The sequence below is a fragment of the Mastigoproctus giganteus genome, chromosome 6, assembly GCF_048544385.1.
Source record: "Mastigoproctus giganteus isolate SK-2022 chromosome 6, ASM4854438v1, whole genome shotgun sequence".
In the NCBI taxonomy this organism is placed as follows: domain Eukaryota; kingdom Metazoa; phylum Arthropoda; class Arachnida; order Uropygi; family Thelyphonidae; genus Mastigoproctus; species Mastigoproctus giganteus.
The window spans coordinates 171,171,879-171,198,359 of record NC_143580.1 but is presented as its reverse complement, the minus strand read 5'-3'; the positions used below and the strand labels follow the sequence as shown (position 1 = coordinate 171,198,359).

General features: G+C 37.7%; 1 protein-coding gene across 2 annotated transcripts in view; it reads right to left on the bottom strand.

The window, feature by feature from the left end:
• Tmem63 (transmembrane protein 63) overlaps window positions 1-26,481 on the bottom strand; it is a 440,514-nt gene that overhangs the window by 376,746 nt on the left and 37,287 nt on the right. For both annotated transcript variants that reach the window (XM_090375486.1, XM_090375485.1), the window contains exon 3: window positions 18,820-18,902. In XM_090375486.1, the coding sequence (XP_090231612.1) occupies window positions 18,820-18,902 (83 nt within the window). The remainder of the gene's footprint in view (window positions 1-18,819; window positions 18,903-26,481) is intronic.

Here is a 26,481-nt window from a genome sequence, read left to right as displayed (position 1 = left end):
GAGATGCAACATTTCATTTCAACATGACGGGGTGCCTGCCCATTATGGAAGGTGTGTTCGTGACAATTTGAACATGTGTTTTGGGCGTCGATGAATTGGCCGTGGTGGACCTGTTGCCTGGCCCCCATGCTCACCTGATTTATCGAGCCTTGATTTCTTTCTGTGGGGAGCCCCCCTCAAATCTATCATGTATGAATCGCCTGTGGAGACAGAAATGGATCTTGTGGCGAGACTCATCTGCACTGCTACTACTGTCAAAGAAACTCCAGATGTGTTCGACCATGTCTGCCAATCCATGCTGCATCAGTATCACGCATGCATTGCATCTCGTGGTGGAACTTCGAGCATCTGTTGTAACATCATGAAATGCATCCATCTCGTACTCCGTTGTTAATATTATGTCAAATAAATGTTTGCCACTAATTACTGTCTTGTGTCATTTCTGCTTCTTGTGCCTCTGCTACTTCTTTGATGTTCCCGTGATGTTTCTGGTTATGGGTTCCTATGCGATTTACATTCCTTTAGATGTTACCTACCTCCCCTAAACGTTTGTACCAAGATTTTTGAGACACCCTGTATTAGGGGTGCAAGAATATTGATGATGCTATCAAGACAGAAATAGGTGGGTCAAAAAACTGCTAGCTTGGGGGGGGGGGAGGAGATACACAGACAAATAGACTAACTAGAGCTGCAGGCAGAGGTGAAAGTGATTCTTACATTGCTTCTATTGGAAAATGCAACAGCCTGGAAAGCAAGATGTTAGGAATTTCAAGCCCTGCTGTGGATCATCATGGATCAAATAAATACATGAGCTGTGTTATGGCTAAGAGTAAGAACATATACATGTAAACTTGAATGTAAACTAATGCTAGGAGCATTAGGGTTTTGTTTGTTTGTTATTTGGTTTTTAGGAGCATTAGCAACTAAGGCCATATTGCTCCGGGATATGCAGTGGCCATTCCCTGACCTTTCCGCATTCTCCGTATTTGGTGGTGACAGGCTCAAACCCCAGTCTAATCAAGAAGCGTGTGCTACGCACTGCTGCTCCTTTCCACCTGGCTACAGAGGCGCCTGAGCATTAGGGTAAGGGAATGGATGGGAAACAAAAGAAAAGCATGGGGACAAAAGAAATAAGCATTCCAGAAGAGGAAGAAAGCAAGAGTTTAAAGAGTAAAGAATATAAGACACTAGTGGACAAAACTTACTCAAATTGGTATGGCCACACAACCAGATCAATAGTAAAACTAATATACACATTATTTACAAAGCCACCAATTTAACATTTCTCTCAACTAGAGAAGAATAGACAAATCATTACTTACAACAAACAAGTTAATACCAAATTTGGTTATCAAAACTCCAAATCATTTTTGGAGATTAATTTAATTTATCCCTTGCAGGAAGGGTACTTTCATTCCTGTGCTTATGTGAAAAAGTAATCATAAGACACAAGCCATCAGTTAGAACACTCTTAATAAGACAGTAAACTCTAATATTCTTCTACAAAGCAATAATGATGATATCTGCTATATAATTTAAAGTCCATACATTTTTGAGGATACACTTTAATTAATTCTATCAAGTAGAATAACCAACAGACATATACCTAAAAGAGAACATAAACATATATCCTTTCCATGCTTAGATTGTCAGGTTTCTCCATATTGTCCAACAAATCAACAATTAACACAAACAAATCAAATCTTCTCCTAAGTTTGGTCCATACAATCAACTCAAGACCAAATGAGTAAAAACATCTATTTCTCACATTAAACTAGATCCAGAGACCTAAGGAGCTTGCCTCATCCACAACTGCCAGATTGACAGCTTGGAACAAATCTATCAACAATTCCCACAATACTTCTGTGAGCCTATGTTGCATACAGGAAGAGAAATCCAATCATGTACATACCAAGTCTCATATAGAGTAGCTAAGTATCAGTAGTGCAATCCAAGTTCGAGAATCATAATATGCTCTCAATTACATAACACTGTCAAAAAAAATCAAACCAAACATCCGTCTGATTCAACCCTAATATTACTAGCACTACAGTTTAAAGTTTTGCAATAAAGCAAAACATTAATTCAAGCACAGCCAGTTCAGAAAAGTATGAGGTGCTACCCAAATGTTCCTGAAATTTGAATGTTGCACAGGAATTATGTTTTTTTTTTTTTGTTTGTTGTTGGCACATCAGCTTCTGTGGCCATAGTGCACCTCCCAAAGTTTTTGCGCTACTCTGATCCAAGCCCGAGGTGGGATTCAAACCTCTGGGTTGCCAGGCAGGCACTTTACCCACCTGGCTAGCCCAGTCAGCCGCAGGAACTATGTCTAGCAGGGACTTGTGGCGGTAGGTAACACTGCATGCATCCTTTGTGAATCAGTGTGCCACATGGCGCCGGGCTGGATAGAGTCATTGAATATTTATGCACAGTTAACTGGCAGTGTGTTTTGAGCAGTTTGCGATTGTTGAAATGGCTGATGTGAGAGAGCAATGTGCTTGCATCAAGTTTTGTTTCCTTCTTAACAATACAGCAGCAGAAACCCATAAGAAGTTGAAACAAGCTTTTGGTGACAATGCTTTAGGCTAAACAAAGACCTACTATTGGTTTAACTGTTTTAAAAATGGTCAAATGTCGGTTGATGACGACGATTTCTTTGGGCATCCATCATCGAGCACCACCCTGGAAAACGTTGCAAAAGTTTAGGCGGTGATCCACAAAGACCGCAGGCGGACCATCCATGACATTTGTGGCATTGTAGAACTATAGTATGGCATGTGTCAGCAGATTTTGTCAGACAAGCTGAACATGAGAAGGACTGTGGCCAAGTTCGTGCCACAGCTACTGAGTGAAGACCACAAGCAGCATCGCATGGAAGTTAGCAGAGATCTTCAAGAATGGGCCAGGAGTGATCAAAAATTCCTTTCTACGGTCATCACTGGTGATGAGAGTTGGGTATATAGGTTTGACCCAGAAACCAAGCAACAATCATTCCAGTGGAAGAGCCATCTTCACCCCGACCAAAGAAAGCCTGACAAGTGAGGAGCAATGTGGAGTCCATGCTGATCTGTTTTTTGGACATTGACAGGATTATCCATAAGAAATTCGTCCCTCCTGGCCAGACTGTCAATGCAAAGTTCTACTACAATGTCCTGAGGCAGTTAAGGGTAGCCGTCAGGAGGAAATGTCCAGAGAAGTGCTGCACAAAGAGCTAGGTCCTTCATCATGACAAGGCACCAACCCACACATCTCTCACTGTGGCACAGTTTTTGGCATCTAACATGACAATCATCCCCCCCCCCCTTATTTTCAGACTTAGCCCTCTATGACTTTTTTTCTCTTCCCAAGAATGAAAATCAAGCTGAAGGATAAAAGATTTGACAGCGTAGAAGATATCCAAACCGAATCACAGGCAGTGCTGAACACCGTGACAAAAGGCTTTCAAGAAGTATTCAAATCATGGGAAAAGCACTGGGATCAGTGTTTACACTCTCATGGGGACTACTTCGACAGTGACGGTGACAAATAAGTCCCAGAATGAGTCTAATTTATAAATACATTTTGAGAACTTTTGGGTAGCACGTCGTATAGTTACAAGACCACTAGTTCAATTTTAAAATAAAATCACAGAAATTAAACTAGATCCCCAGAATTAAAATTCCCACCAAAAGAATTTGACAGTCTTTTAATGCATAAATACATTCAATACATCATCAATACAATTTCTAGGTTTTAATTCAAAATCACTAATCTGGACAGACACATGAACCCTTAATTTCAGTCCAAAGATTATTTACAACTATATACAATATTCCATTCATGAAACAACTAGCTCAATATCTTATCATTGTCTTCTATTAATCTTAGAATCCACATACATACTAATTAAGTAATGGACCACAATTGTGTTAGTCATTTCTAGGTATATCTCTATTCATTATACATTTACTTCTGTTAAACAGCTTATCTGCATATTCAGATAAAGCCATAAAACTATACTTGCTCTCTAAGAACTGAGCCAAATTTATCAAATCATATATCCCAGTTAGGATTTGTAGCTCATGTCTAATATCCAAATAGATGTAACAATCAAATAGCAGATGCTCCTTGTCTCATGAGCAAGTTTGATAGCTTTCCTCTCTGTCATTGCAATGACAGAGAGGAAAGCTAATCAAACTTAAAGAAAATAACTTGCTGTTAAAGCTCCTATGTCCTGTTATCAGAAATATAACATTTCAACCAGGATTAAACCAGTTCATCTGTTTATTCCATCTGTATATTCCATGACATGAGGAATGAATTTATTTGTAATTCTACCTAACTCTGATTCACTCCAGTCTTGTTACCAATCTGTTAAAAATTCACTTCGAAAACCTAGCAATATCTTTTTTTCCAGTAAATTGAGATTCAGAAAGTAATTTCCCACTCCAGCTGGTAGAGTTTTCCTACAATGATACTGCAGGTATTGAAAAATTACCTCATATTTTACGGATATCCTACAACAGAGAACCTGCAGAGCCACGGACAAAACCATTCTGCAGGCTCTAGACACAGCCAAAAGAAAAAAGCACTCACTGCACCTGCACACAAGGTACTTTCTAACTAAACAATGATTAACTCTGAAGCCCCAGGGTTAACCAATAGCAAGTTATTAGTAAAAATAAACAAGAATAATGGAATTTGAAAGTAGAGGGCTTAAGGACACAGACATTTTAGGCAATTCTCATTATCTTACCTGTTGACACCTTGATCTTAGGTAATACATATTTAGCATGATTAACAAAGTTAAAGCAGTCATCCAACATAATTCCCAAAAATTTATAAGTATGAGTAATTTTATTTGTTCAACCATTAAACTTAATATTGGGGGGTCGATTTAAATTTAAGTAGCCTTTTAACAACATCTGATTAGTTTTAGGGATTGAAATTTTTAATTTATGTATTAAACACCAACAATTTAAGTCATCTAATATATCACCTTGATTCTCTAAAGCAGTGTTTCTCAACCTTTTCGCTGTTGCAGCACACTTTTAAAGATGCTAAAATTTTGCAGCACACTACAATCACTATTAACTTATATATATTATATATATAATATATATTTATAACACTATATATATATATATATACATATATATATTATAAATATATATAAATAAAAATTATAAATATATATATATATATATATATAATATTTATAATATAGATAGATAATATTTATATATATATATATACATATATTCATAAACTGTATGTTATTTCTGTTGGGTAAATTTAATAATACACTTATTATTTGTTTTAAATGCTTTCAATGTTCTTTTCTGAACGTACAAAAATTGCATGAAATTTAAAAGAAAAGAAATTACTGTATTTAAAAGAACATACATGAAATTTAAAAGATAATATGTAAAAAATTAACATATTTAAATATAAAAACAAACAAATATACAATTATAACATTTTAATCAGTGAGGCGGTTGGGTTTGATGGAAGCACACCGTTTTTTAATACAAGGATTTATTGTGGATAGGGTTACTCTCAGCTCTTCTACTGACTTTAGCCCCTCTCGCTTTCTTGCATCACATGCCACTACTACTACTACTCTCTCTCTTTATTTAATCTCATTTAAAGCAGAAAACCCTGTTTAACAGTAGAAAGTAGAAATTGGCAATAAAATTCTAATTGCCTTTTCCGAAATTCATGGATATTCATTTTGAATTTTGCTAATATTAGCGCTATTAAAGTGAATTTCCAGCGACTAGTCACTACGGATCTCAACCAATTCTTCCTCTTGCAGATTAAGTTCTAACATTGAAGGTTTCTTGTTGCAAATGGGTCTCTTACCCAAAATATTTTTTGGTATCAAGGGATGGAAAGTAATACTCAATTTTTGTCTTTAACAGCTCTAATGTTTTGCTTATTACCTTAATTTTTTTAGTATAATTTGTTTTGGCAGCCAAGGGAAACATTTGTAATTTTTTTTTCATTTACATATTTTTTACATATACAGTACACAACTTTTCTTTAAAGGTGAACAACTTGTCAATAGAAATGAGTAAATTTTCCTGTGAGCCTTGCATACTGATATTTAATTCATTAAGCTGTGTGAATAAATCTGCTAGAAAAGCTAATTTACAGCACCAAATTTCATACTTAAATAATCACAAAATTTTGATGGCTCCAGTGAAAAAAATTCATATTTTTTTCACTGGAGCAATCAAAATGAAACAAATTTTTTATTTGAATTAATTTTTATTATTAAACTTGGATATATTAATTTTTTTTATTTGCATTTTCCGTGGCACACAGGTTGAGAAACACTGCTCTAAAGAATAACAAACAAAATCGTTGGTGTAAGCAATTTTTAGAACTTTAATCTCAGTCCACAGGGAGCCACCAGTCAAGGACCATATTCCAGCAAACAGGGTCAAGAATGGATCCCTGAGGGTGGCCCTACTAACAGGTCTGGTTACAAAACCTGTAACCTGAAGTAACAGAAACAAATCTATCACTAAAGCAACTTGAAATAAGCCAGTGAATAGGAACAGAGACCTTGGACTCCTGGAACCTTACCAGGACACTTTGCCACGATACAACGTCAAAGGCCCCTTCGAAGTCCACGAAGAAACCAAGGACATATTTAGACTGTGAAGAAGAAACCAAATCCATGGTCTTTTTGATTGCATCTATTGTGGACATTCCTTTTGTAAAACCAAATTGCATTTTTTCATTTAACTCCGTAGCAAAATAATAATTTTGAAACCTTATTACAATTAATGTCTCCACAACCTTATCGAGAACCAGCAGAAGAGCAATAGGCCTATAAGAAGTAGGTGCATTTAATGGCTTGTCAGGATTCTTTAATAGCAGTTTCAGATTTTCCAGTTTCCAAGGTTTTGGAAACACACCCTTGTTTAAACAAGTATTTAGTAAGTTTATTATAAGTTTAGGGCACACCTTCCAAACCCTTTTCAACACTGCTATTTCATAGTCCGGGACATTTTCCATCTTTCATTGTGTTTACTGCATTTTCAATTCCAATTTGTGAGAAAGGATCCTCATAACTGTTGCCAATAGAGGTTAAATGTTCAAGTCTCATTTTAGTCTGCTCCTTACTTTCAGGGACCATAACGTCTTGATGAACAATTCCATCAAGCAGAATATTGATATAATCGAACCAAGTTAGGTTTTTTTTTTTTTTTTTTGGTAGTTGTTGGTGCATCAGCTTCTGTGGCCATAATGCACCTCCCAAGGTTTTTGCAGTACTTTGATCCAAGCCCAAGCCCGAGGCGGGATTCGAACCCGCGACCTTTGGGTTGCTAAGGCACTTTACCTACCCGGCTAGCCCGGTCGGCACCAAGTTAGTGTTTCGATATTATCTGAGGTTACAATAGATGAAAAGGTTTCGCCTGGAAGCCAGAAGTTTATACCAAGAACGAATCAATTATGTGGACACGTATTAAAAAGTTTAACACTACTATGATTAAGTTCTTTCAAGTAAATGCGCAGAGGGCCAGAGCAGTGGCCGACCAAATCCGTGTCAAAGCGGTCGAAGAAAATGCTGATATTGTCATACTCCAGGAGCCATATGTGAACGCAAAGAGTGTTAGGGGATATCCCCTGAACTACAAGATAATTCAGACGGATGTGGACACCCCCTGGGCGGCTATCCTAATCAGGAACCAACATATTACTGCTACCAGAATTACACAACTTTGTACGGCTTGGGCTGCCTGCGCCCACATTATTACAGCCTTGGGCGCCTTTTACATTGTCGCACTATATTGTAGGCCCGGAAAAGAAATCACTTTTGCAATTAATTACTTACAACACCTCCTTGATGTACTACCGAATCAAAAGATAATAATTGGTGCAGACGTAAACTGCCGCTCGCCAGCCTGGTTTAGCACAACACCGGACAGACGGGGTACCAGGAACGGCCAACTTCTTGAGGAGTTCCTCATTGGCTCCCAGATCTCAGTCCTTAATCAGCCACACCAGCTTCCGACCTTTTGCAACACTCTTTGGGAGTCCACGATTGACGTCTCTCTTGCTACAGGAAGTATTGCACCGTTCGTAACCAACTGGAGGGTGCAAGACTCATGGACAACATCAGATCACCGTGTAATAACCTTTCAAATTACCAGAACTCTAACAAGAACACCGCCAATCAAGCAACTCCATAACAGATTTGCCATAGGTAAAGCAGACTGGGAGCTCTTCAGGAACATGTTGACTGCAACGGTAGAAAATAACCAAGAGATGCTGGACCAATGGAGTGATCCTGACTCATGCCAACGCAAGGTAACAGAAATTATTACAAGTGCCAGTGCAACAGCTATAAAAAAAAAAAAATCCACTGCCTGGTGCAGTTCCCTGGTGGACACCTGAGATTCAGCAACTAAGGAAAGAAGTAATTAAAAGAAGGAAAGACTCCCAAAGAGCATGGAGGACCTGGCCAGCTGCAGAAGTTGAAGTGCTTAGGCAGCACTACAGAGATGTCAGGAATCATTATACAGAAACTATCAAGAAAAGTAAAAAGAGATCATGGGAGGGCTTGGTCTCCACAACAGGAAATGCTAACCCCTAGGGGGTGGTTTACAAAGTCACCATCAACAAACTCCCCAGAGGCGAAGTTTTAACATCCACTCGGACACCGCAGGGTGTACTCACCACAACTTGGGAGCAATCAATGGAAAATATTCTCGACGTTATTTTCAAGGACCCATCTATACCAATCCAACAAGAACAGCACCAATTGTGCCAAGAAAACCAGAATTATGACACATCACAGCAGGAGCCCCCTTTCTCACGGGAGGAGCTCCTAGTAGCCGTCGCAGGGATCAAACCCAAGAAATGTCCAGGCTTAGATCTCATCGAGCCGGAAATTGTTAAAAAAGTAGCTGAATATGCACCGAAGCTTCTGCTGGATCTGTTTAACTGCTGTATGGAAGCAGGAAAATATCCAACTGAATGGAAGAAAGCAAATATTAAGTTAATTTTGAAGAACCCAACCAAACAGCCAGAGAATCCAGACTCGTATAGACCCATTGCACTTCTATCAGTAGTGAGTAAACTATACGAAAGATTACTGCATAAAAGAATTTCCCAGCACTATGAAGCAGCAGGACTACCGGCGGTGAACCAATATGGGTTCAAACCAGGTTCCTCCACGATAGATGCATTGAAAAACCTGCTCACTGCAGCGAGGGAATGCAGCAGGAAATACTTCCTCCTGATCTCCATTGACTTCGCCGGGGCATTTGACTCACTCTGGTGGCCAAGTGTCCTCGGTAGGCTGAGGGAGGCCAGGGTGCCAATAAATCTATTCAACACTATAAAAGATTACCTATCACAGAGAAAGTTCGAGATCAATACCCCGTACAAGAATATAGTAAAAGAGATCTACAGAGGCTGTCCGCAGGGGTCTGTGCTGGGCCCATTGCTCTGGAACATTGTCTTCGATGAGTTCTTGAGAATGGACCTAGGAGAAGTCAAATCCCACGCTTTTGCAGATGACCTGATCCTTACAGTGGAAGCAAACTCAAGAGCTCAGCTTGAGACCCTGGCCAACCATGCCCTTCGACTGCTTCAAACTTGGGCAGCAAAGAACTTTCTCACAATATCATCTGCGAAAACCTCATCCATTCTCCTTAAAGGCTCTCTCGACCTGCGTAGACCACCCCAAATTAAAATTGATGAGAGCACGATAAAATTGGCACCACAGCTCAAATATTTAGGTATTCTCCTAGACAGCAAACTATCCTTTCAGCCACACCTTAAATACATCAGAACAAAGATCAGGAACTACTCGGCCCTGGTGGCCAGGGTCTCACGTAGAGACTGGGGCCTCAACAAGAGAACCCTGGCACTCTATTATAAGACAGTTTTCATACCAGCAATCTCATATGCTTCGGCCATATGGTACGATAAGACCACACTAGTAGTGAATAGAAGAACGCTGGATTCTACCCAGCGATCCATCCTCCGTGCCATAACCCGCGCCTGCAGTACAGTGAGTACACCAGCCTTACAAGTAATAGCAGGAACGCTCCCATTAGACCTAGAAATCGTTAGAACTGGAATGCTCTATTACCTTTCCAAAGGAGTCCCAGTTACCTTCCTGAATTTTACAACTGATCCCACTAATAATAGGAAGGCAGAAAAAGTACGCTTACAGAACCACCTGCTACAAGAGTGGCAAAACAGATGGGCTGGTACCACCAAAGGAGAGATCACCCGCAAGTTTTTTCCACACACAAACAGAGTATACCCGAAATCACCATCATGGTTCTTCCCAAGACTTCATACAACGTACTTAATAACAGGGCATGGCCCCTTCAATGCAAAGCTTGCTGGCTTCAGACTCATAGACAACCCACATTGCACTTGTGGAGAAATAGAAGACTGGAACCATCTTATGTTTGACTGTCCCATATATGAAGACCTAAGATGTATTCTAATTGCAAAAGTGAGATATCTTCCAAGAGGACAAGAATTTCTCCTCCTTGAAACCGAAGAGGATTATAAAGCATTGTCACGATTCGCCCAGGACCTCTTCGCAAGAAGAAGGGTACAAATTGCCATTCACTGAGAAAAAGAAGAAATGCCACTCAACCATGACAACGCAAAGACAAAACTAATCACCAACCAGCATTTCTCCTATTTAAATGAAAGAAGATTAAAACCGAAAAACTTGATGATAGACTGCAAACACAACCTCAACAACCTGAACTGCAAAGACAAGACTTGTCCCAGGAATGACCTACAATCCTAGAAGTTGACATCTTTTTAGAAGAAGTAGAACTCAAATAGAAGACCTACCATGGACTTGACCTCATTGCAGCTCTGCTGCCAGCGCAACAGGCTATACCTGTGCTCTCTTGCACAGTACTTTCTTTCCACTTCCCTGGGGAGGGAAGGAGATGGTTTCACTGTCTCTTCCCCTCCTCGCCCTCCTTTTCCTCCTAGTGGGACATGGGCCTGCCCCACTGACCACAGGGGTCACCTCCTCTATCGACCCCTTACTTCCTATTTCCTCCCCCCTAGCCTTCAGTCTCTTCCCTACTCTGTTCACTTCACAGCGTAACCCCACATAGTCTAAATTTAAATCTCTGACCTGCGGTCACCTTCCCTATTGGCTCCATATTTCTGGCTTTCCCCACCTGTCTTCAGTCTCCCCCCCTAATCTGCCTAAACACTAGCGGATGTCAAAATTTAAAAAAAAAAAAAAAAAAAAAATTGTCAAAATTCCAAATGCATACGAAAACCCCTTTCAGTCTACCTTTCAGCGACTACTTCCCAATACTATTAAATTATTTTATTTATTTATTTTTATTTTTTTATTTTATTTTATTTATTTTTTTTTTATTTTTTTTTAGGTCCTTGCCACTGAAATCTCAGGAAATTAGGTGGCAGGACCTGCCAGAGTGAAAACGTAAAATTACTGGGTACCTGGTCTGCCTCCCCGAGGCATAGTGTGGACAACGTTGGGCCCCAGCAGGGGTCTAGCGGCTAAATGGCCAGAAGAACAACGAAACACAACACTACACTTACAAAATCCATACACTTTTAAATCTCTGGCCTTCCCAGTGAACTGGTACACCTACAATGAAAGCAACGCGGAGATGGGGGAAACCCCTGGTGCCGTTAGACACGAACACACTATACTATGACCAATTTGTAGGGTAAACCCTATGCATCATCTTTAAGCTTCAATTCAACTAACATATCATAAGCTGAACACTTTTTCCTGTAGATGCTATTAAAATATGTTCTCCTTGCCATTTATACAGATCCTCAAGGCACTCAATCTCCTCCCAAGGTCTATTATCTCTTTTAAGCACATTGGTAATTTCTGCATGCTGTCTTTAAATTTTTCTCAAAGATGTGAGTCCCTGGGTCCACCAGGAAACACAATTTGTCTTGTGCTTGTACTTTTGTAAAGAGGAATCACAAACTTTACTCATATGTTTTTGTACTTCCACTTCCTGCACACTGGCAATTAACTGCCCTATATATTCAATTTCATCTGGAGAAGTGTATTCGTGTAATTTAGTATTCCAATCTGCTTCCTTAGTTTTATAACAAGGGAAATGAAAAGAACATCTCAAGGAACACAAGCCAAAATTGGTTGCAATGTCAAAAGCTATGACATTACAGTCACTGGAAGCTCACAAAGTGTGGACCATCCAGTTATTAACACATTGCCTAAACAATGAGTTTGAAATTTAAATGTCGATAAATGACTGGTCCTGTAACAAAACAAAAGCGGGTGGATGACCATAAGAGTTCCACAATATTAGATTGTTAGTTCTAGGTAATTCTTCCAATAGTTCTTCCTTTGGATTCGTCTGCAGACTATTCCAAATGGAAGATGAAGCATTTGTGTCCATCATAATAAACACTCTTTTGCCAGACAGTTTGATTAAGAGGCTTTCAATATAGTTTAGAAAATGTTCTTTAGTCTGATGTTGTTGTTGGCTACACTGTGCGTGCACAGATACCAAGTAGATCTGTCCAATTGGACCATCCAAACAGGTACAAACAGAATGAGTAGTGCAGAGACTATCAATCCTAGTGACCGTATAACTGGGATCTACCACCACTACAGCAGCCCAAACTCTAGTAGTAGCATTACCCCAAATTCTAGTAGTCTCTGCAACTGGTGGAATAGGTATACACATAAAAAGGCATTGTGAAAGGCTTACCTTTTGGTTGTAGAGTTATTCCATCAATTGCAGAGAGTTGAGGGTAATGCTACTACTAGAGTTTGGGCTCCTGTAGTAAATCAAAAAGTTTGATGTTATGCTCAACAATGAGCTTTGACAAGTCACCTACAACTGCAATTGCACACTGACAATTCAATTGCAATGTTTTGGTGCTTTCACTAATATTATTCCTATTAACTGGTGTACTAAGCATATTCAGTTCTAACTTTAGTGGCTTCTTGAGCTTTTATAAATTCTGGGCACTTAATGTCTCTATAAGAATGGTCAGACTTATGCTTTCACAGCTTGGTGCTTGAACAAACGACTGTAGATCCTGATGATAATTCTTGGACGAATCCATAGTTTAAGCATTTAACACATTGTGAAGCAATTAAAAAGTCTTTGACACCATGCACGGACCTTAGCACCCAAAAACATAATTTTTCTAATAACACCAGGTGTTTCTATAATCCAGTGTAGGTTATTTTTATTCTGCGACCTGGTTTTAAATCTAATTTTTACTGTGCACTTAAATTATTCTACTGTAATTCCATAGTCGAACAAGTTTTTGTCATAAAGATCCTCTAAAAAGTCAGAGTCAGAGACATCTTTATTGATGTTAGTTTAACTTCTGTTCCAGGGAAATTAATAGAGGCACTGGTTAAAGAAGCACTGCAGTATCATCTAGACAAGACTTCAGTTATAGTTCGGACACAGCATGAATTTGTTAAGGGGAAGACTTGTCTGACCAATTTGATTGGATTCTATGATGTGGTCACAAAGGAATTGGATGCGAAGAATAATTTTGATATCATATATTTGGATATCAAAAGAAGAAAGATTTCACAGAAGAAAGGCTTTTGATACTGTTGCACATGGAAGACTGCTGCACAAATTGGAGCAGTGTGGCATTGAAGACAAATTGCTGCTATGAATAAAGGGATGGTTGAGTGTGAGAAGACCGAGTGGTATTCAATGGACATTGCTCTTCATGGACTAATGTTATTAGTGGAATCCAAAGGGTTCAGTCTTGGGTCCATTCTTGTTTTCTGTATTTATTAATGATACTGATGATGGTATATCAGACTTAATGTCCAAGTTTGCAGACAATACAAAGGTCAGCAGGGTTGTTAATGAACTAATGACAGTACGCTGCTGAAACAGGATCTAGAAAAGTTGAGCAGATGGGCTGAGAGGTGGCAACTAAAGTTTAACATTGACAAATGTAAAGTACTGCATATGGGAAACAGTAACTCCAGAGTAATGTATCAACTGTGTGGTACTACACTTAGGGTGGTAGAAAATGGAAAACACCTGGGAGTGATTGTGCAGTCTGATATGAAATTTTCTGATTAATGCAGACAGGCTGCCAGAGCAGGTCATGGGTATTGTCAATGATATACAGGAATTTTGCTAGAGGGGAAAAGGAAGTAATTATCCCTTTGTATAAGGCAATGGTCAGGCCACGTCTTGAGTACAGTACATGCGTACAGGTCTGGAAGCCTCATTTTAGGAAGGATGTAGGGTTGTGTCAGCATGTATAGAGAAAGGTAACAAGAGTGGTGAGGGGAACAAAGGGGTCCTCTTACCAAGAAAGGCTTAAGTTCTGCAAATATGCAGCTGCTGGAGACTAGGCATCTGCGACATGATCTGACTGAGGTGTATAAAGCTTTGAATAATTTTAGCATACTCAATGCTGATGGGATTCTTCCTGTTGCTCAGAATAATCATCTGAGAGAGCATAAATTCAAATTGAGGAAAGACAGTTGTAGGATAGATGTGTGGAAGTGTGCCTTTAGCCAGCAGGTGGTTGATTGCTGGAACAAACTTCCATCTGTTGTAGAAGTTGATAGCTTAAGTAGATTCAAGGCAGAACTAGACAAACATTTGGAGCGAGTGGATGGGTGAAATGAGAAGGGTTTTAAAGTTTTTTGAGACTTCCTGTCTCACCTCTTCGCTAGTTTTGCAGATACTATTCTGACTTGCTCTTACAATCACTATATGCTTTGGCATTAGCCCTTTATCATCCAAAACCTCTGTGCTTATTTTAGAGGCAGCTGCACTAGCATAGCTAGAGGCCTAGATAGTCATAGCCAAGTTTTATCCTGAAAGAGGCCTCTGAGGTCGGGAAAACTCATGTCTAAAAAATATATAAATTCGTACACCGACCATTGAATAAAATTTAATATGACTACAATCTTTACACAAAAATATTTACAATAAACTATTGCGGAATGCTAAAAACTGTAATAAAAGATCATTTACAATAAAATTTGCTAAAATATAAAACATTAAAAGCGCTAAAAACCTGAAGCTTTCGGGAGCGTCAGCTCCCTTCTTCAACAGTGATATGACTTCCTGCAACATCTCCTTAAGTAGCAGGCTCACGGTACCTCCACACGTGGTATTTCTCCACGTGGTTCAATCGGCACATGGTCAGAACTGGAAGCGGAAATGTCTCGGGAATGTGGCAAAGAAAATCGTTCATCCGACCTTAATATAATTGTTTCAAAGATAGGATTAATACGTATACCTCTATCTCTATTCATGGTATTCCTACTGGATGAACTAATCCGTAAACCCTCGAGCCATTTACGCTCCCAGTATCCATGTGCACGATCCAAAATAATAGCGTCCTCCGGGGAGATTTGATGCTGCTTCTCCCAAAAATGTTCGGTCACAGCAGACTTGTTGTATTCAGTGGTTCTTATGGCATTTAAATGTTCCCCCAGACGATCCCTGAGCCGTCGTTTTGTTTCCCCCACATAACACTCCCCACAATCCAGGCATTCTATTCTATAAACCACTCCACTACTAAAATCTTTTGGTATGTGGTCTTTGACCTGAGACACAGCTGTGCACAGCCTCCGCCCAGGAAGCTGTACACAGCATGTCCCATAACCCCGTAAAATTCTTGCCAGATGTTCAGTAAGGCCCGGATAGTAGGGGATGTATGCGGTGGCTACCGGAACGAACGACTCCCTACGTTCGGACACTCCTCTACTATATCTATCCAGGATCCTCTGGGGGTATCCGCACTTTCTAAGTTCTGCCGTGACAGACTTACTGGTCATTACACACTATAGGTAGTCAACTCCCGCGATTCTACGGACTGCCAAAAATTCATAAGGCAGAAGTGCCCTTGAGACCTATAGTTTCATTTATAGGGAGTCCTTCCTATGCGCCATCAGGGTACTTGGCTAAATTAATTGCACCCATAGTGGGGCAGTCCAAATATGTTGTTAAAGACAGTAGAGAGTTTGTGAATTTTGTGGGGAATTTGACTATAAATGATGATGAGAGCATGATCTCTTTTGACGTTATATCTTTATTTACATGTATTCCTATTAGTCATGCAGTATATTGTGTAAAAATGGCATTGACCAGGGATGCCTCCCTTGGTAATAGATCACTTCTCGGTGTGGAAGACATTTGCACCGGGGTAGAATTATGTCTAGCTAGTACTACCATGTTGTTTCAAGGAACTATGTATAAGCAGGTTCGCAGTACTGCCATGGGTTCACCCATTAGTGCCACCGTGGCCAATTTGGCCATGGAGGAGTTGGAAAGTAGGGTTTTTAGTGGGTGTTCGTTTCCTATTAGGAATTGGAGAAGATATGTTGATGATACCTTTGCCCTGGTCCAGAAGGGGAGGGAGGATGATGCCGTTTGCTGGCTTAATAGCTTCTCCCAATTTATACAATTCACCTCAGAGGTGGAAACGGGTGGTACCCTGTCATTTTTGGATGTATTGATCTCCAGGGTGGGTTTTAGACTTAAGACGTCAGTTTTTAAAAAACCCATGTGTAGAGGTCAATACACCTATTTCAATTCAGCACAAGCTGGACAATACAAGAATAGTGTAGCAAAAGCTTTATTTGCCAGAGTAAGATCACACTGTACCACTTCTGAGGATAAAGAAAAAGAAATTAATCGTGTCACGGCAGAACTTAGAAAGTGCGGATACCACCAGAGGATCTTGGCTAGATATAGTAGAGGAGTGTCTGAATGTAGGGAGTCGTTCGTTCCGGTAGCCACCGCATACATCCCCTACTATCCGGGCCTTACTGAACATCTGGCAAGAATTTTACGGGGTTATGGGACACGCTGTGTACAGCTTCCTGGGCAGAGGCTGTGCACAGCTGTGTCTCAGGTCAAAGACCGCATACCAAAAGATCTTAGTAGTGGAGTGGTTTATAGAATAGAATGCCCGGATTGTGGGGGAAACAAAACGACGGCTCAGGGATCGTCTGGGGGAACATTTAAATGCCATAAGAACCGCTGAATACAACAAGTCTGCTGTGACCAAACATTTTTGGGAGAAGCAGCATCAAATCTCCCCGGAGGACGCTATTATTTTGGATCGTGCACATGGATACTGGGAGCGTAAATGGCTCGAGGGTTTACGGATTAGTTCATCCAGTAGGAATACCATGAATAGAGATAGAGGTATACGTACTAATCCTATCTTTGAAACAATTATATTAAGGTCGGATGAACGATTTTCTTTGCCACATTCCCGAGACATTTCCGCTTCCAGTTCTGACCATGTGCCGATTGAACCACGTGGAGAAATACCACGTGTGGAGGTACCGTGAGCCTGCTACTTAAGGAGATGTTGCAGGAAGTCATATCACTGTTGAAGAAGGGAGCTGACGCTCCCGAAAGCTTCAGGTTTTTAGCGCTTTTAATGTTTTATATTTTAGCAAATTTTATTGTAAATGATCTTTTATTACAGTTTTTAGCATTCCGCAATAGTTTATTGTAAATATTTTTGTGTAAAGATTGTAGTCATATTAAATTTTAAATTTTATTCAATGGTCGGTGTATGAATTTATATATTTTTTAGACAATAGCCAAGTTTTCCTCTATCCTTGCTTTCAATTTCTCATTCTCTATCGTTAGGTCCAGCATTATCCAAGGGAACTATTCTAAAAGAAATTAAAGCAATTTTCCTCAAACCTTAAGTTATCCTGAATAATATTTGCAAAAACCTTTCCATTACCTTTGTTTAAATGTATTTTGTCTCTAAAAAAAAAGATTCCTTCTACCTGCAAGAATGGCCATGCTGATAAAAAGTCTCTGCCCCCCCACAAAAGCCTTGCAGAGTCCTTCAAGTAGAGTTAATCAACAAGGCTTTTGCTGTATAATCCCTCCTATTCTTATCCAAAAATTCAAGTTTGTGTGCACTTAATATCATTAGTCCCCACAGGAACAATAATGCTCTCTTTACCCCTTACAATCTGACATTCTGTTGATGACGACATTAATTTTTGCTCCCAGCAGACACACCCTGATTCTAGTCATTCTACAATTATCACAAAAATTTTGCCCATTTCCCTGACAGTGGAGTCTCCTAATAAAACTAAATACTTTTGAACCAGAACAGTTATGTACTAGGCTATTCTGTTCTGTGGCCTAAATTGGGGTAAATCATCTAGCAGATTATTAAATGCTTTAGTTCCCAGATTTTTTTTTTTAATTAAAACAGCTAAAATTAAAACTTTGTCCATTGCTAGAATTTGAGTCAATGAAGAAGTGGATGCTTGCCTAGCATCCACTTCTTCATTGACTCAAATTCTAGCAATGGACAAAGTTTTAACTTCAGCTGTTTTAATTTGATCTGTACAGTCTTTATATCAGGAACAAAGAAAAGAATTGCCAGTAGAGCTATCAAGATCAACCTTTAAGTACATACTGCAGGCTATGTATGCAGTGAACTCATAACTCATATGGGAATCACCTACAGCCATTTCCATCTGAATCACAATATCCTAAGAAGTATTCAATGTGAATTATGTAACAACTATTGTTAAGGTAAGAGTTAAATTTGCTAAATATTACAGAATAAACTTTACAAAATATTAAAATAATTATTTTTTTTAAAAATTACAATAATTAAACAGATATCAAAAATTTAAATTTACATGAGCATCAATAAATCAACTTTATTAAAGGTGAGAATGAAATTTACAAAATAAAACAGAAAGTAACTTCAAAAGTTATCAAAATTAAACTTATATTAGGTTAAATAAATTAAGCAAAAGCAAAACTTAGTCCACTGAATTCATTAATTAGTCTTTTGAGTTACTAAAAAAATAACATATACTTATGTTCACTCTTCTGCACCAGTGCTATTCTTCCATAATTCCAAGCTCTTTTTCGTAAAAATGTAAAAAGTATCAGCAGTACCTAAAATAAGAATCAAATTACCATAAAAAAGACATTGTTGAAATCTAATTACCAAGTTTTGTTTTTACCAAGTATTTTCCAACTATTTACCAAGTATTTTCAACTAAACTGATATCATTTTTTTCAACACCAAAGATCTTGATGGAGTTGCAATGCACTCCATCTGCAAATAACATCTTTCATACTCACTTGAGGGAATTGTGAAATTGAATTTTTGAAACCATCTATCTCTCCCCCTCCTTCCAGATTTGTAACTTTTTTGTATTTAACATTTGGGACAATTTCATAAACAAGCTTCTTCATTATCAAGCAATCTCTCTTCTATAGATATTTTTGGGTTTTCATAAAATGATCTGGAGAGACTGGTAGGTTCTCCTTTTCTTTTTCTTTTTTTTAAGAGGAATCCATTGGAAAATGAGGCAACTGCCAAATGATGGATATTTTAATAATACTGTTCAGGATTTTCTTGCTCTCTTGAAATACTTAAAGGCTTTTAATCTTGTTTCCATGTAAATATGTTTCCCGAACATATTCATATTACATTCTTGCAACTATAAGTTTGGTTCAGACAGTTCTTGAAGTGCACTGCACATTAGTCCAAGGTCTAAAACAAATTCCTCTGTTATAATTTTCCTTGGCAATCCTTTGTACATATTTCTGTCATTCTCAACCATAGTACAATCATCTTTAGCATTTCTAAAATGAAGCATCAATTGATTCACAATCCCTCTATACCACACACAATGATCAAAAGCTAGATGCAACCCAACAAGTATTTAATATCTGTTCCATTTTCAAAAGTTAAGTTTCCAATGAATTCACTCAAACTTTTTAATTCCCTACTATTTTTTGGTGATACATGATACAATGCACATAGTTTATCAATAAATGATTTGATCTGTTTATTCTTGAAGATGCATTGATAGAATCGTGGACTGTTAATTCTAATCCATGATTAGCAAAAACTGAATTAAATTTTTCTTTTAGTAATTGCTTAACTATGACATGAAGAAATAATAACAACTTCAGAAGTGTGAAACTGTTGATGGCCTTGGTTGATGGTGTTCTGTTGATGGCCCTGGTTGAAAGGATTGTCTTTTCTGAAGAAAGGATCAAGTGTTGATTGACTGGATTTCTTCCTCCTTTCTTTAAGAATTTCAAAATAAGGACTCAGGGTTGATATGACAACCCTTTTAACTGTGGCACTCCTCTCCCAGTCGTGATCAATGTCACAGAGTTCATTAGTGAAGGACTCTACACTTGCAAGATCTGTTATAGCTCACTGGTCTTCATAATTTTTAGAGGAGAGTCTTCTTTCTCTTCCTCTTGCTGTTGGCTAAGTTCTGCAGCTAACTCTTCAAGGTCTTCATTTGAAAGAACGACTGCCAATATTCTCTGACGGTAATGTTGGACATGCCCAAAGTTTTCACCATTTCTGTAAATGTTTGCTGCAGGTAATAAGCTTTAAAGGTGGCTATTACCCTTTGTCCATGGGTTTCAAAACTGATGTTGTATTGGGGGCAAGTAGACAACTATAACTTTAAGAGGCATTCTGATTTCACCCAGATTTGTAGGATGTCCAGGGGCATTGTCCAAAAGAAGAATAGCCTTGGTTGGTAAATTTTTGTCATTGCAGAATTTGAGAACAGTAGGGCAAAAATAGTTGGTGTACCAATCCAAGACATCCGGTATCACTCAAGCCTTCTTGTTTGACTTCCAGTACACAGGCAACATGGCTTTATTTAAGCCTTTCATAACACATGGTGTTTCCGAATGGTACACCAACATTGGCTTCAATTTTAATTTGCCTGACATATTTGCTCCCAACAAAAGTGTCAGCCTGTCTTTTGATGCTTTAAATTCAGGAGCCAACTTTTCTTCATGGGCAATAAAGGTTCTTGAGGGCAACTTTTTCCAATAAAAGCCGGTTTCATCAACATTGAAGATGAGATCTCAAGGATGATCACCCTCCTGTACTATGGCCTGAAACTCTGCAGGGAATGTGGCAGCCGCCTCAACATCTACACTCGCTGCCTCGCCGGTAATGTTCACACTTCTGCATTTGGTTCTAGCTTTAAATCTCATGAACCAGCCCTTGCTAGCTAAAAATATTTTGTTGCACTGACCTCTTCTTTAAGTCTTCAAAAACTGACTTTCTCTTTTGGTTGACTCTTCAAAAATTGATGCTAATTGCTGATTAGCTTAGATTGTTCTTGATCATGTGAACAGTGCATGATACCTAATCAGTGCCAGGATATTTTGCACCCTAGGCAAGGCTAACTACTTGTTCTCCCTCAAAAAAATCACCAACTTCAATTTTCAAAAACAGATGACTTGTAGAAAAAATGAAAAGCACAAAACTTGAAACTGCTGAATTTAATTTTAAATTGCAAGAATAAATAATATAACAACCTTTGATTATCTTTCTTAAATACAAAAGAAAATGTTTTAGCACACAAATCATTTTGAATAATCTTGTGATGTTAAAATTTAAGTCTCTTAAAAGTTTAAATTTCAGGCACATCAAAATGTCACTTTTGTGCCTTTTCCTTTGCAAATTTTGTCAACAACTCCTTCAAGTCAAGTGCTGAAGCTTGGGCATGGTCAATTGATATTACCTTCAACGATGATAAAATTCTTCAAAATATAAGATAAAAATAAAGTATTATCAGAAATTTATAAGATATAACAAAAATATCACTAAATTTCAAAAAAGAAAAATAGAACATATAAAAAGGATAAATAAAAAAAACAGAGTATAGAAATTTTTTATAAGACTTTATAATTAATTATAATTCATAGCACTTCTCTGGTATTTATCTTAAAATAAAAAATATAAATTGTCAGTTGAATTTTTTACATGAGTTAAAAAAACTAATCTGTATAAAATGTTCCCCTCAAAGGTCAGTACTTCACCCCTCTGAGGTATGCACCCTAAGCGGTTGCCTAGTTGGCTAATGATAGTACTGGCCCTGTACCTAGTACAGTACAATGCCCATAAATTTTGTCTGATGATTTTAAACTTTCAATTTATAAAAAAAAAATTTTAAAAATAAACAAACAAAAATAGCCTTGTGGTTAGTGACCAGCGCTATTGCGAATCGTTACAAATCGGACCGGCGAAAAATGAGAGCCACCTGTATTGTAATCTATTAATAAAATATGAACTATTGTTATTATCTAAGTAGAATTAAAAAAAAAAAAAAAAAACCCAAAATGTTTTCTAAAAATTAAAAAGAAAGTGGAAACATGTCAGGTTCCCTGCCAATGCCTTTGCAATAAATAGAGGCAGTGCCACTGCCTGGTTAAAATAATACAGTACACTATTGTAAAAAGATACATGTACACTTTAAACATTGTGTTGATTTCCTTTGGTAGACTTCATCCAGAATTCTGCGGCAATCTGCCAACATATGTTCCTGAAAGCCTGACAATAATTTTCCATTGACTTAATGTCTTGTTGGAATCATGCCCCCTGCTCATCACTTACCATACCAAAGTTTTTGGGAAAAAAAAAAGTCTAAATGTGAATGCAAGAAATGAAGTTTCAGTGACATGCAACATCCATTTCTTTACATGCATCAGGCAGTTTGTATATTCCATTTTCGTATGCAGGAGACTTGAGGTCACCCATAAAGTTTCCGCAAAACAATTTGAAAACCTAATTTAGTTCCAATCCATTAAGGCATTTTTCAAACTAATCATCTTTCATCTCTAAGAAATTCTCTGACTTGAGGCCCAACAGAGATTCCCTTTTTATTTTCGTGGCATTTTTGGAAGTTTCTCTTTTAAGTAATGAAATCCTCTCAGATTCATATTTCTTTTTGTAGTGTCTTCATGTTCTAGTATGTCTCCTTTAGATGAACAGAGTGGGTAATGGGGATGGATGGGCTTAAGTTTCAGTTATGCAAAAGAACACTTTCACACTTTGCAGTGAGGAGTCAACAAAGAGGCACCATTCAGCTATAATGTGTACCTGTGAAAATTCCCAAAACACTACACTGATGTCATGCAATAGCAGAGCAGATCATTTACTCAGAATTGGATGAGAGCAATGAGGGATTGCTCTCATTGCTAAATCCAGGTTCAGATAAACAATCTTGTTTATTTCTCACTGAGAATCCAGTTACATTCACATTACAAATGTAACAATTGCCCTTGTGATTTTGGATCCCTCCACATCATGGGTATGGTAAATGGCACCGACTTTTTTCCTTTCATTTAACCATTCAAACAAGCGGTACAAATAACATATGGTGACCAGAATAAGGGATGTGTCCATGCCTTATTCTGGTCACCTACAGGACAGCCAAAGTATAACTGGTAAATTTTCCAAATATCTATCATGAGTGCATGCCATTGCGATTTAGTTCGGTAGAAGCCACTTATGCAGTAGAATTTCTTGGGGTGATTTTTACACTTTAATGGCAATTTCATGCCATGAAATTGGATCCTACCAGAAACACTTTATAATAAAATAAATAGATTATGAAATAACAAAGGTATAGATAATAGTCTATTATATATATTATTATTATTGTTATATTATATCTATTCTATTATATCTATTATATCTATTCTATTATATCTATTATTATTATTGTAATATTATATCTATTCTATTATATCTATTATTATTATTGTTATATTATATCTATTATTATTGTTATATTATATCTATTCTATTCTATCTATTATTATTTCATTAATTTCATTATATATTATAATTAACTTATAACTTACAAGTGTAACAGTATAGCCTACTACATATACAAATTTGTAATATAAACTTGGAGTGCATGGTAAGGGAATTCTATTGTTTTCAATTGTGGAAATTAGGCAGCTCAAATGTTCAAATCATGTAATTGGCATTAGTTTGATAATTTTATTACTATAATTACTTAGAACTTACAAATGTAACAGTATAGCATAATACATATAACATAAATTTGAGAGGAGATATGAAATACAAATAACATAATATATATATATATATATAGTAAACCCTTGCTAAATCGTATTAATTGGGGGAGAGGTCATCTGGACTAAGAGATAATCCGGATTAGTAAAACAAAAGATAGCCCTAAAAGAAAAAAAAACTTGGAACACAAATAAATAGAAAATTTAATGATATTGGCAGTGCTGATGAAAATAAATAAATAAAATATCATGTGTAGTCTATTTAAAAACTATAAAAAGACATTACATTTATCCATCGATAGAAGACCCAGAAGTGGTACAGCAGAGTTTTGATTTACTGGGATCGGATTAACTGGGACACGTCAAGACTTCAAAATAAAAAAAATAATAATATCCACCAGAAATTATGAAATTCAAGTAATAAATAGAATAGATATAAAGAGATGTTTTGCAAGTTGTAAATAAGCAATAATAAGCGGCAATATAAGTTGTGACTGGGAGATGAATGTACCTATTATCACTCAACCCCCACTGGCTTCACAACCGCCACTCAAAAAAACAATGGAAAGAACAGATATTTAGTTTGTTTTAGTGCGTCACATGATTGTTGTGTTCCATCGCACCACAAAAAATTTTTTTTTTTTTTTCGCTATTTATGTCAGAAGTGCTGAAATTTTTTTATAATAAATTTTTTTTTGTTTAGAAATCATGAAAATGATGGGTAAACACAAAGCAGTTGTGCTTTCAATTGAACAAAAACTTGAAATTATTCAAAAGTTTGAAAACAGTGCATCTGTTAAATCTTTAATGAACCATTATAATGTTGGTAACCAAACCATGCGGGACATCATAAAAAATAAAGGGAAGCTATTAGGATTTTGCAGGCACATCTGATAGCATTAAAAGCATGACTATCAGAAAAACAATGAAACAGTCTACATAGGAGGACCTCGACAAGGCAATGGTGTTGTGGTTTAGCCAATAATTATATAAACCCATAATATATAAAATACATTAACTCATGCACATATATACATATTAAGAAGCACGCAAATGAAGCCGTGTAAGCAATAATATCTGACTCACAGTCAACAACGTGCAAGACAATGTTACGTATGTTTTGTCTCTCTCTGCGCAGTCAGAGTGACTCATCTGCCTTTCTAAATCCAGTGTCTTTCAAAGAAGAGTGCCGAACTGTAAAAGAATTTTTCATATTTTGATACGGATTAACTGTAACCAGATTAGCGAGGGTTTACTGTAATGTAAACTTGATAGCATAATGTTTTATTAAGGGATAACCAATGAATAATGTTATTACTGCATTTAAATATGTTAGTTTAGTTTAGTTTCTAATTAAACTGAATTTGAATGGAAATAATGCCTCAGGCCAGTGCAGCAAAGCATAGGACTCAAAGAAGTTGGAATGTTTTGGCTCGGGGGGAACTCGGGAGGGGTTGTCCTCCAAATCATGAAATGCATTGCTTGTTTGATGTTTGTAAATCTATCTGTGGAACATGATTATGCCAAGGGGGAATGTCTTCGTGTGTGTTCAATGTAAAGAGTGTGAGGATATTAGGCATCAACTCAGGTTATGTGACTTTATGAGAGCTTGAAGAACAGGGTGGATGCCCTCGAAGGACTTAAATTGGGGGCCCATTAAGCTCTCAGCTGCCCACCTGAATGTCAGAGCTTACATTCAACCATCAGGCAATGCTGTGGCAAACCCAAGGCAGAATGCCCTTGTCCTACACATGAGGAGTTATTCAATGACGGGAGTGCCAGAAGTTTATCAAACGTTAACAAGGAGCTAAGTGATTTTGTAATAATTGAGAGCAAAGTGGAGGAGAAATTGTTGAAATTAAACATAAGGAAGGCAACTGGGATGGACAGGATCTGTCCAGTTATATTAAAGGAGGCAGCAAAGGAAGTAAGAAAACCCTTAGCCATAATTATGAGAACTTCCTTGGACTCAAAAGAGGTCCCCATGGACTGGAAGTGTGCAAATGTATCACCAATTCACAAATGAGGAGGTTCAAAAGGTGACACAAGTAACTACAGACCAATTAGTTTAACTTGTGTTCCGGGGAAAATAATGGAATCACTGGTTAAAGAAGCATTGTAGGATCATCTAGACAAGACTGCAGTAATAGTTAAGAGACAGCATGGGTTTGTCAAAGGGAAGTCTTGTCTGACCAATTTGACTGGTTACTATGAGGTGGTCACAAAGGAACTGAATGCCAAAAATAATTTTGATATCATATACTTGGATTTCAGGAAAGCTTTTGATACTGTTGCACAGAGAAGACTGCTGTACAAATTGGAGAGGTATGGCATCAAGGATAAGCTGATCCAATGGATAAAGGGATGGTTGAGTGGAAGACAACAGAGAGGAGTGGTAATCAATGGACACTGCTCGTCATAGACAAATGTTATTAGTGGAGTTCCCCAGGGTTCGGTGTTGGGCCCATTGTTGTTTTGCATATTTATCAATGATATTGATGAAGGTATATCAGGTTTAATGTCCAAGTTTGCAGATGATACAAAGGTTGGCAGGGTAGTTAACGACAGTATGCTACTCCAACTGGATCTAGATAAGTTGGAAAAATGGGCTGAGAAGTGGCAACTGGAGTTTAACATTGACAAATGCAAAGTACTGCAT